The sequence below is a fragment of the Mya arenaria genome, chromosome 14 (assembly GCF_026914265.1).
Source record: "Mya arenaria isolate MELC-2E11 chromosome 14, ASM2691426v1".
Taxonomy (NCBI): domain Eukaryota; kingdom Metazoa; phylum Mollusca; class Bivalvia; order Myida; family Myidae; genus Mya; species Mya arenaria.
Window position 1 is genome coordinate 21,060,212 of NC_069135.1, and position 13,174 is coordinate 21,073,385.

The 13,174-nt window shown below is 34.9% G+C and overlaps 1 protein-coding gene across 4 annotated transcripts; it reads left to right on the forward strand.

The window, feature by feature from the left end:
* The first annotated feature begins 3,308 nt into the window (after positions 1-3,308).
* Positions 3,309-12,005, forward strand: LOC128218188 (uncharacterized). 4 transcript variants are annotated; one of them, XM_052925769.1, is made up of 7 exons: positions 3,309-3,345; positions 4,818-4,933; positions 5,413-5,507; positions 5,673-5,822; positions 6,421-6,559; positions 7,264-7,653; positions 9,036-12,005. In XM_052925769.1, the coding sequence occupies exons 2-7, from the start codon at positions 4,825-4,827 to the stop codon at positions 10,328-10,330; spliced, it is 2,178 nt and encodes a 725-aa protein (XP_052781729.1). In that variant the 5' UTR covers positions 3,309-3,345; positions 4,818-4,824; the 3' UTR covers positions 10,331-12,005. The 4 variants fall into 4 exon arrangements, with proteins under 4 accessions (XP_052781729.1, XP_052781732.1, XP_052781730.1 ...); XM_052925772.1 differs by having other exon boundaries at positions 7,264-7,464; XM_052925770.1 differs by having other exon boundaries at positions 3,309-3,335.
* Positions 12,006-13,174: the final 1,169 nt, after the last annotated feature.

The window sequence follows — 13,174 nt, forward strand, 5'->3', positions numbered from 1 at the left end:
TATTTACGCAAAAATTTGCTTTTTCCAAGACAAAAAATAAAAAAGTTGTAAAAATGCTATATCTGTGTGAGTGCAGCTTCAAAGCAATTATATATTGAAAAATATAAGCTTTGTATATAAACAAGATTTTGTAAACCACTTGCTCTCATACTAATTTTCTGTGTGCATGCAACCGTGCGTTCATGTGTGCGTATGTGCGTGTGTGTGTTATTGCGTGCGTGTGTGCGTACGTACGTATGAATGTCCTTGTGTGCGCGTTTGCGTGTATGCGTGTGTACCTCGCGTACTATACTGGATACTATGTATGCGTTATACTTAGTACACGGGTGCTACGAATGTGCTTTATCATCGTAGATTTGAGATAGGTTTAAACATAAAATGATATAGATCTATCTTCCAACGATGTCTACATACATTGTATATTCAAATGTTGGTGCCATCATATTTAAGTTTTATTTATGAAAACCTGTTTGTTTGTTATATATATATATATAAATTATATATAAATATGTATTGTAGAATAAATAAAATATTCTGGAAATAGGGTGTTCTATTTCGTCGGAGACACATCTCATGTTTTGACAAATGTTTTTGAGACCAATAAACAACGTACTCCCAGATGTTTTCAAGTACTGATATCGGGAAATGGTCGCGAAATCGCACGTGGTAATATCGAACAATGTACGTATTTGTTGTCTCTCAATGACTTTCGGTTGGGTACGAAATGACTATCTAAAGGGTACGAAATGACTATCTAAAGGGTATGAAATGACTATCTAAAGGGTATGAAATGACTATCTAAAGGGTACGAAATGACTATCTAAAGGGTACGAAATGACTGTCTAAAGGGTACGAAATGACTGTCTAAAGGATACGAAATGAACGAAGACCGGTGGATACAAAATGACGAGGGTACGAAATTACTATCTAAAGGGTACGAAATGACCGAAGACCGGAGGGTACAAAATGACGAGGGTACGAAATTATTATCTAAAGGGTACGAAATGACCGAAGACCGGAGAGTACAAAATGACGAGGGTACAAAATGACTATCTAAAGGGTACGAAATGAACGAAGACCGGAGAGTACAAAATGACGAGGGTACGAAATTACTATCTAAAGGGTACGAAATGACCGAAGACCGGAGAGTACAAAATGACGAGGGTACAAAATGACTATCTAAATGGTACAAAATGAACGAAGACCGGAGGATACAAAATGACGAGGGTACGAAATTACTATCTAAAGGGTACGAAATGACCGAAGACCGGAGGGTACAAAATGAAGAGGGTACGAAATGACCGAAGACCGGATGGTTCAAAATGACGAGGATACGAAATTACTATCTGAAGGGTACGAAATGACCGAAGATCGGAGGGTACACAATGACGAGGGTACGAAATGACTGTAAACCAGTTGTTTGAGAGGATATGGTGGAAAGTTGTAAACAAAATGTTAAGTTTATGTAAGGGATAAATGGGTCAACTCGATTTCGTAAGAGCGAGATGCTTGCGTCAAACGGGCAGCGGGGCAGCAGCCAAATTCTTCATCTTCTTCATCTTTTGTATCCTCGAGTCTGCCATAGTAAAACTCGTCAAAAGACTCGTTGACTGCCATTTAAGTGGACTACTTCTCACACCTGCATGGTACGGTACTAGATTTGCAAACTGATAGGTCAAATCGAGCTGGTTGGTTTTCCAGCAGTGGCGAAAGTTATACATAAAAATATGGGTGCGGGGTGATACAGGAATCCAGTGGATTTCACGTGAAACCCACTCAAAACGTGAAATCCACTCAGAACTCAGTTATTTTAATTAATAATTTTATATTTTTTTTGGTATACATATTGGAAAGTGCCTAATGAAGGGTTTATATTTCAAATTTTATTGAAATTGGTCAAAAAAATAAAGAAGTTAGAGCATTTTTTCATTTTTTTTCCAAAAATAGATCGGAAATCGAGGTGAAATCCAGATTCCGACAAGTGAAATCCACTCATAACTCATTAATTTTAATAAATAATTTTCTGTTTTTGTATACTTATTAAAAAGTGCCTCATAAAGGGTTTATATTTCAAATTTTATTGAAATTGGTCAAAAAATGAAGAAGAGCAATTTTTCGAAAATAGATCGGAAATCGAGGTGAAGTCCAGTTTTCGAGAAGTGAAATCCACTTCTAACTCAATTATATTAATTAGTAATTTTTATTTTTTGTATACATTTTTGAAAGTGCCTAATAAAGGGTTTACATTTCAAATTTTATTGAAATATATCAAGAAATGAAGAAGTTAGAGCAATTTTTCGGAAATCGAAGTGAAATCCACATTTCGACAAGTGAAATTCACTTTTTGAGACGTGAAATCCACTCATAACTCATTTATTTTTAAGTGAAAAAAATAATTTAAAGGGCTTCATAATGGGTTTATATTTCAAATTTTATCCAAATTGATCCCAAAATAAGAAAGGTGTAGACCTATTTTGAAAAAAGATCGGAAATCGAAGTGAAATCCACATTTTGACAAGTGAAATCCACTTTTTCAGACGTGAAATTCACTCATAACTCATTTATTTTTAACACTTTTTTTGTTGTTGAACAAATAATTGAAAAGGCATTATCATAGGTTTATATTTAAATTATTAATTAAAATAACTGAGTTCTGAGTGGATTTCACGTTTTGAGAGGATTTCACGTGGATTTCACGTGAAATCCACAGAATTCCTGTATCACCCCGCACCGTAAAAACATGGTCTCACAGGTTGAACGTTTTGACGACTTTTTCTCACAGATTGAACGTTTTGACAACTTTTTTTGTCTTTGAATGAGCCATTTTTTTGCGAAATGAACGGACAAGTACCAGTGATATAAGACTGCTGACAAAAACTTCAGATCGCAAGTGTTCTAAGTTATGTTCAAAAAATGATGTTTTATGCATTTTTCTTAAAGCGTTAGTAATGCTTTAAGCCATAAATCCTTAATTTTCGAACGTAAATGTGAAAACTTGCGATCTGATCTTTTGACAGCAGTCTTGTATCACTGTTTTTCAGATATTAACGAAAAATTGGCTCATTCCAAGACAAAAATAAAATTTAAAAAAAAGTTGTCAAAACGGTAAATCTGTGAGAGTGCAGTTTTAAGGCCTATCAAGACCTACATTTACCTGCCACTTCAACCATCTTGTTACATGTATGAATACTAGTAGACACGATATATGATATAGGTGAAGAGCACGGGTACATGTAAAGTATTGGTGTGGTGTAGCCTTTCCTTCAGTTTAATTATGTTTATGAACTAGATGTTATTATTAGAGAAGATGACAAAATGGCGTTTGCGGAAGTCAGGTAAATACAGGTGTGTTATATTTTATTGAAACCAAGCGTTAGTAACATTTTCTAAAAAAAATCACAGTTAAATATGCAATTATGTAATTACTTCGTCTCGTTACTCCAAAATAAACCTCTGAGTAGGTGTTGTCTAATGTTAAAACAACTGTCATCAGATCTCCTAAATAAGTTAATTGGGTCAACAAATTCATTTTTAATTATTTGAATTAATAAGAGTACACTAGCGGATTCGGTCGCGGGGGGGGGGGGAGGGTACCGGCGCGTGCCCCCACTAAAATCGCCCAACTTTACTCTCTATGTCCAGTACGGAGAAAAAAAGTAATAAAATACGCTCAAAATGGGAGAGTACCCAACCACCCTGGCAATAGTTATTTTTAAACCATATAAATTTCGGTTCTGAGAGATGGCGCATGTCAAAAGGTTTGCCCCTAAGTTCCGTCCCTTGAGTATTCCATACCTGTTTACATGAATATTATTTTAATTTTCAATTTGGTAGTTCATATTGTAATGTATGAATTGGTGCAATGTGTCGAAATCTGTGCTATCTCTATTATAAACATAAGAAATTCATATTCAGCCTCGACAGTTTTGCGGCCTGATACAGAGGGTTTGCGATGTAAATGGACGCCTGGTGTTCTTTTACAATTTATGGTATTTGCCGACTTGTGAAATCCTTTTATGTGGTTGACATGGAGAAAGCAATGGAGACATGCTCAAAAATGTCTTTTTTTAAAAACAAACTTTATTATTGCCTAGGTTGATATACATTAATGTGTATTTGAAAACAATTCATTACTGTTAAATCTGAATCTAAAATGGAATTAAAAGGGACAATACACCAGATTGGCACCAAAAAAAGTAACGAATCTCTGGACAATTAATTAATAAAATGTTTTACTCTTTGATATCATACATGTGTAATTGTAAAAAAAAGAATGTAAAAAAAATAAAGTTGGAGACTGGGTTCGAACCGGTGTCGCCAAAATTGCAGTCCAGTGTCGTATCCACTGTGCTATGAAGGTTTACCCTAAACTACTGGAATATTTAAGTTATATACCTAATTTGGTAATATCACGTGATAACATCGACTAGCCAATCACGCATAAGAATGAATTCTACTAGGTATACATACCTAGTTATCTTTTTTAATGGAAAAATACGAAAAAACTGCGAAAAATAAATTAATTATAAACTATGTGGTATTTCAGTTAGTTAGTTTCAATGCATTGTACACATGGATACCAAGTTTATTTCAGTTTTCGACATTTTTTTTATTTTTCACTATTTCATCATACGGTGTATAGCCCCTTTAGGATTAAATAATACTTCATATTTTTGGCATTGGATTGCAAGCTGTCTCAGAGTTGTGGCGTTAATGTTACAGAAACAAATTATAAATAGAAGGTAACTTCATTTATAAAATGTACATTTACATGTATGCATAATGGTATTATGATATTTAGGCTCATTCTTTTTCAGATGACTGATGAAAATGAAATTTCACAGTATGTTTTGGACCACATTGGTCCTTTTCGGACTGATCTCTAATGTTAGAGGTCAAATCCAGCAGGTCGGCACATCTCGTCAGACCAGATGTAAGTATCAAAGGCAAATTTATGTAAATAACCATTTTATGTAAGCTCTTTAAGAAATTATATCATTTTTTTTATCATTCTTAATTGATCTGAAATGTTTTGTTGTACTTAACAGTCTAAAATTAGACCTAAAAACAATTTCTGGTTCAGGTTTCCCCACACTACCTTAAAAATAGGGACGGAACCTACTGTTTTTTTTATTGTCTGTTCGTGACGATATGTTGACAATAATGTTCTTACATAAATCCTAATAAAAAAAAAGCCTGCCTACCCTACTTGTTTTTTGACAGGTTGTAACCCTAACCCTACCACATGTAAAAGAACAAGCTACCTACATGTAATCAAAATGATGTTAGTTTTGTGGGGTTAAAACAAATTTCTGTAAGTGCTCATTTATTGAATGTCACATGAACCTTTTCCATTTCACCTTATAATTAGTTCCATATAGTTACAATGATGAAATGACTATTCAATTTCAGTTTTTTTGACGAGCTCACAGGACTGCAATGGAAACATTCCTCGTGAGATTGGGAAATCGACGGTTGAAGTCTATGGTATCTCAACAGAAGTACAAGTGAGTTACAAATTTTGAAATAAAAATGTAAAATGTTTTCAATTTTGAGATATTGATCTGTTTTTCGAAAGAAATAAGTAACTACCGTAGTTGCAGCATTATTCACTATATACAATGTAATTACTTTAAAGACATAGTTCTCTAACCATCTTTGTGCATTTGCAGTCAGCTCCAGTGACATCATGCAGAATTTCCCTTCGTGCCCAAGACCAGCGTGAACCCCATAGACTCAAGTTGCACATCATGGCTGCACAGATGAATGAAGACCTTACAAATCTTTACATCTACGATGGACAGGCAGGAGGGGGTAGACTGGTATGCGTTTCTTGTAGCAATTAAAAGTATATACATGTACTTAATGGGTTTTTATTTAAGGTGTTCAACCCCTACTTAGGTAAAATTTCGATGCTCTGTAACTAAATAATTTTGTGTCGCCTGCAAAGGAATTTAACCTGGTCTGTCATCTGCATCCATACCTTCTTATCAACTTTGTGTACAGTCTTCAAACTTGGTATTCACATTTGTCATGGTACATGACAGTAGGTATAAAAAAAAATCTTGGTATGTAATTTGCTCATGGTCAGTTGACTACCCCTACTGATTTTGAGGTCAAAGGTCAAGGTCATGGTGACCTTTACCAGAAAAATAAATAAAAATTCCTAACAGGGGACACATCTGATTCGCGGAATTGTGATACTCAAATAAACTTAGTGCATACATGTAGTGTTTTTTCTTGCAGGAAAAAGTAAACAAATATTCCTTTGTGCTAATTAAGTAAGTCGCAATAAAAATCCTGTATACTGAATGATATGCGTACCTTATTTACATATCCTCTGTGTTTTTAACTTACTCTCTCATCTTAAGATGGTCCTAAGAAATTCAGATACTGTATAATAAATATTGAATTTATCAGGCATCCTTCAGCAAGTTCAACCCTAAGCCCCAGAACATGGACTTCCTCTTTACCACGGGGGAGATGGTCACATTTGTGTTCAGCCGTGGTGACAATGAGCAACAGTTTGACATCAATATTGTTGTCACACCTGTGCCATGTAAGTACAGCAGTTTAAGGGGTGTTCTTCTTTATTGCATTGTTACTGATTTTAGAATCATTTGAGCAAACTCTTGAATTTTGCAATTTTTATTCATCATTTAATCAATTGATCATGAATACAGTATATGGTTTGATGAGTTTGACTGTTTATTGAAGACATTAAGTCAAGGTATTGTCATAACTTTTCTGAGCTCACTGTGTTCATTGATATTGATGTTGTTCTTGATTACAGTATATATGATTTGATGAGATTGTCTGTTTTTGAAGACATTTAGCCAAACTATTGTCATAGCATTTGTGATCTCACTGTGTCGGGCGATGTTGTTGTTGTTGTTGTTGTTGTCAATTTGCAGATATTTCCTGTTTCCCATGAAAACCATTAAAATATTAACATGAAGCCTGATGATCATTCCAATATGAACATGAGATCTCGGATTAAAATACTGTGTCAAGTTATGCCCTTTGATTGACTGGGAAAATGGATGAACTTTGGCATCCTCTCTTGTTCTGGTAGTAACTAGCAGTATAAGCTCTTTAATAATGTTTTTCTTAATATTTAATTAAGGATTGATCACATTATTCCTTGTGTCCATGAAGTAAAAATCCAGAATGGCAAGTGAGCTAATTCCATGAAGCGGCTAGATGAAGCGAATGTAAATATGTTAAGGCTTGTTCATTAGTTCAGGTGTACTTTCCTTACAGCTGACGTAACCCAGTGCACATATGAAAATGAGGACTTATGTGGAGAATATGGGTACAACTATCGACTTCTCGGCACAAAGGAGATCGCCGGAATTGTTGCTGGAGGTTTCGCGCTGGTAGTTCTTGTTGTCATCATCATCGTAGTGTGCTGTTACCGAAAACAACGAGGAATCAATCACAAGTGGCAGGAGGAAAAAATAGGTCACGTGAATACTGCTGCAAGTTTGCATACTCTTAATGGTCGCACTGCTAGTACCTCAAAACCGTGGACAACTACTGAAAGCGCTCGCAATGGGTTTGCGAGTATTCGTAGATCTCCGAATCTTCCAAGAGCTAAAATTGCTCGCTCTAGGAATGCCTTCGAAGGAAGCAACAGCTCCGTAACTGATAGTAAGTCTTCCATGTTCGCCATAAATCTTGTGTGTATATAATTTACATATGCATATGTGACCTTCCAAAATAGAATTCCGGCTAAGTTTAGTTATCCTCCAAGATAATTTATTAGTTGTTTTAAAGCAATCTTATTTGATAAATTGATTTCTAGCTCGTCTGTTTTTTACGAGGATAAAGTTGACTTATTGTCTTAGACTTGGTGTCGTTGTCATGGTCTTTGAGCAAACCCTTTTACTGTGAATATAACTCAAAAACCATTGAATACATTTAAACGAAACTTGGTACACATGTCGCCAGAGACAAAATCCACATGGAGAGCATGGCCTATAACTCTGTCTTGAGAAATTGTTGAGTTATTTACCTTGTTTGACGGAAAAAAAAAAAGAACACAAGAACAGTCGAGGCTTGGCGTCCACTCTGCAACACTCTTGTTATTTATACCACTGGCGTATATTTAATAAATTCATTCAAATATTTTATTTTTGAAGGTCAAATTAGAAAATATCCATTTAGAATTTTACAGCTCTAGTTTACCTAAAAGTATTTATTTAGATTTTTGTTTGTTAAAGTTTTGAATTACTATTTGAGTAGTAAAACCTTGCTAGTCCTTCTTTACCAAATGCATGCAAGATTTGAACATGAAAGCCTTGATTATGTAACTGTTGCTTTCTTAGTTGTTCACCTAAACTTATCACACAGGTTTAATTGTACAATTGTATTTTCAGAAATGATATTTCCATAAGTTCTTAATAGTTTGTTCCAAATATACAAAAATAAAGTTATCTAGTTATCATAATATAGTTAGGTAAAGAAGTAAAGTGAATAATTTGTGAAACAATCTTATACTATCTGCATAACAACTTAATTTGACACAACAAGACATCTTAGACTAACAATATTTTCGAGTCTTTCTGACAATCAACATTTATTAAACTTTATTTTCTAAGTCAAAACTACAATTACAACAGCAATTCCCATTGGTTTACAGTCCGAGACATTATTAACCAACGACCCCCAAATCCCCACCCCTCCCATTTTTTGGCATAGACAGCCAAGTCCCCCAATGCATTTTAACCCCATTTTAACTTCTGTTATATAATGAGATATTTTAAAACATAAACAACATATATTTAAAAACCTTTGAAAAGGGGGAGAAAAGTTTGGGGAATTTTGTCAGCCTGTCCTTGGTGGGGAGAATGTCATTCTTCTTCCATATTTGTAATTTAAAATGTACTCACTTACACTGTATTCGGCTAAATTACATTCAATAATTTAATATCTTTAAATAAACGTCATGCTTATTTCTCAGCTTTTTTTTTATAATTACTATTTTATGTATTTTGTGTTTAGACAATAATGATAGCTATCTATTCTTACAGGCAATGCCAGTTTGCCATCAAAACGTCCCCTTCCACCACCCCATGTGAACTCGCATCGCGGAATGTCTGAAAGGAGCTATAATCCACGCTCAGAAAGAACCTACAATCCGAGATCTGAACGCAGCTATGGTCGCAGCAAACATAGTGAAAAGTTTGATGACAGTTATTCTGACAGGTCTTTAACAACGACAGATCGGAATTACAGTGAGAAAAACTACAAGCCTCCGACATATCGTGAGGCGTTGAGATATGACTCTGAATCATCCGCGGATGAGCATACTTTTGTGCAAGCTGATGAAACAGTGGAAAATCAGCAGAAAGTGTTTGTGGAGAGAGTTATAACTCCTCGCGTAAAGAGGAAGGAGGAACCCGCCAAAGTTCATAACAAGGTCATTCAGGCCTCTCCGAAACTAGGGCGTGCCCCACCCCCTCCTGAAGAAGATGAGGAATATGATTCCATTGAACCAAAGAAGTTTCAAAAGAAAGCGCTAATTGATAAAGGTGTTGATCCGGAATCAGAAGAAGAGACTGAAGAATCTGATACGGAAAATGAATCAGAATCAGACGAAGAAAGTGAAGAAGAGTCAGAAGAATCTGAGGAAGAGCAGGTAGCTAAAGCAAAATCTGACAAACCTGACTATGTATATTCCAAGCCTGACAAATCCCAGGGCAAAAGTGGTAAAGATCATAAGGAAAGCAATAACAAACCTGAGCCTCAGGTTGGATTTCGACCACCTAATCAAGGCCCGCCTCCACCCAACCAATTTCCTGGTGGGCCCACTTATCCAACAGGGATGGTTCCCCCGGGGCTGAGGCAGCCACAGCCCCAATACCCTGGCTACCCTCCCCCACTCATGGGTCAACCCCAGCCTTACCCACAGGGTTACCCACAAGGTCAAGGTCAACCATATTTTCCGCCCCATCAGCAACCCCAAGGTTACATTCCACCATCAAAACCCCCTCAACAGCCAAATTCATACAATCAGGCAAACTTCACCGTTCCTTTGCAACCCTCGCAGAATCAACAGCGACCACAATACCCAATCTCACAACCGCCTTCCCAACAGGGCTATAATAAAGCTAATGATAGACATAAAAGTACAAACGCCGCAGGTCAAATTCCGGTGTATTCGTATCTCGTGAATCGTGGCTACCAACCAATGGAAGGGAGGCATTCTCCCATGAGTAATTCAACAGGGGCGAGTAATTTGTCAGGTGATAGAAACATTACAAGCGAGGACTCGGACTATGCTGCAAACTTAGGAAGTGGTGTGGAGTTACTGAGGAGAAAATAAATTAAGTAGTTTTTTCATTTATTTTGAACTTTCCTTTCTTTGTTTATGTCTGCGATGTTTTTTTATACCAAAACATATCATTTTTAGAAATTTTGTTTGTTTACATATCATTTTGATTTCGAAAATAGATTATTTCTAATGTTAATGTGCTGTTTGTTTATATTTTCTTTCACATTAATCATTTTTTGCATTTCGTGCAAACTTAACCTATGATAAAAAGCAGTCTTCAAAATAACCTACTTACAGGGAAGCCGGGACTAGTAAAATTTCTCATGGGCAAGAATTGTTTTCAATCATGTCTGCAATAACAGGCAAGTAAGGTTTCAGATCCAGTTGAAATTATTTCTAGCATTTCTGTAAAGCTGTCACAAATTTGAATGATGTCATAAGTACTTTGACTGGTTTATCATTGATGTAAGTTTTTCATGTGGACACTTATACAAATTAACATGTTTTTTTTTCAAGAACAATCTGACCATTAATATCTGGTTTTTGTTCTTTACATTTTTACCCTTAATGTAAACAAAGCTCATGTACATTAATTAACCCGATGTTTGGCTTCGCTACGTCAAATGGGACTAGCCGGTTATGGAAATCCAGAAATTCAGGGAAACGACCGTGCTTGATAAAATATTAGGGCAAGTTTAACAGGTTTTGGACAAGTACATTTTGTAAGCTCCTTGCCCGTTTGGCCAAGTTCAGCAAAATAATTATATATAAAACTGTTAAAAGGTTTACACTGTACAATGACTTATATATCAATTTAACTGAAAAATTATGTGAAAGTTAATATTTGTTGACTTAAGGGAGTAAATTATATGATATAATTTATTGCACTAGTTTTCTACAAGAGCTTGGAGCACACAATATAAATGACATGATCTTGTTCAATCTAAATGTTTCAAGAGTTTTATGCATAGATTGTCAAGTGCTACACACGAGTTTTAGATAAGGTGTTTTATGTTTAGTTGACAAATTTCAAATATTTTTAAATGCAAAAACTGTTTGTGTATTTTCATTTATCAAAGTGATTTATTTTCATTTTTTGATTATATGTTTTTCATTTTACTTTATTTTTACCTATGGCCACACACATTGCATGCATGAAATATTAATAAAATTCTCATTTAAGAAAAGTATAATATTGTACAATAATATGTTTGTTAAAGAAAGGTTTTGTTTAAGGTTTCTTTACTACTACAGGTATATTATGCAGAAAAACCCAGTGCCTGATTCTGTTTTGAAAAATATCTAAAAAAATCCACTAAACAGGTACCCAGTTTAATACAAAGTTGTTTGGTTGCAAGTAACTTTAATACATCACTGGTTCTTTTAAAAAGTATTTACATGGATTTGTACTTGATATTTATTTTATATGGTTCAAACCTTATCATTGATTAGGAATTTACATTTCATTTTTTTTTTCAACCATAAATTACAAAACTTTGGAAAACCTTAATAAGAACATGAAAGATAATTGTGTATCATGTAATCTCTTATACCTAACTAACTGTGTGATCAAAGCAAAGTGTATATACTTTTTCACATTCCTTATTTTGTAAATAAATATTCTTCTTTAAGAGCCATATTATGTGGTATGTATTTAACATTTTATGTATACACCCTGTACCTGCAATATTTGATGGTATTTCTAATAAAATTAGAAGTAGCATGATTCATCTTGTTTGAATTTTAGATAAGTTAATACTAGTTGAAATTGAAATTTAGATTGATTGTGATGAAAACTTATAAAATCATTATCAAGTCCGTTTCCTTGGTAGAAACCAGTTCTGGGTCCTTTTTGAGAGGCCATGTGAAAGTACCCCTAATTGGGCTCGAACCCACAACTGCTGACGTGAAAGGCTTAACCACTGTGACTAGACCGCTCTCACCCAAGAGTTTTACATTTAGCTGGTTCCAGATGATGCAGACCAACCTCGGACAAGCTCAGTAAGATTAATGAAAACTGAACTATTCTACTACCTACATGTATTTCAAAGTCATCAGCCTTATACGTCAAGGATTTCTGTAACATATATGACGGTTCTGTACTTACTGTGTTTGAATAGTTAAGACATGAGTAAATGATCTTCAATTTTGCTCAAACTAGGGGTTTTCTTTTCAATGCAACTGAGGAAATCAATTTTCCATAAATAGATGTAATTTGGGGAAAAAGGACAACTGAAACAGGATCTTGAAAATGTGATAACCATAACAACGGTAAGACAACAAAACAAAATTCGAAACATTTCAGGTTTTTATAATGTTGAGCAATTAATTAGTTCAAATTTAAGGACACATATTTGGTACTTAACAGACTTGACTATACCCCTTGTAAGATATATCTGAGGACCATAAAAATAGGAGTTGTGTATGTCATGTCCCATATTGTCCCATCAAGCCGGATCACAAAATCTTATATCACCTGTAGCTGCAAAGGTGATTCACCTACACACATGAAATTTCATAGGTGTGTTGGGCAGAATGGGAAACTGTGTACCTGCAATTTGTGTGACGTTTCACTAGATAAAAACAATTTTACCATCACTCACAGCTCGTCTTTCTTGAGGGAAATGGAGTACCCAATTACAATTTTCTTTCCAATTCTGTGATAAATTTATTTGATTCTTCATTAATAACTGAAAATGAGTCTTTATTAAGGAAGACAAGTTTTAAATCTTGTTACTTGTATGGTGTGTGATAACTAGTGATTGTTGTAGGAGGGCTTTGCTGAATATCAATCTTTTGTATGTAGATAAGTCACACTTCACATACCCTATACCTGGGAGTAGGATTAATGGTCCAGGCGTAGATATACTCTAAAGATATCGACATGCATTTATG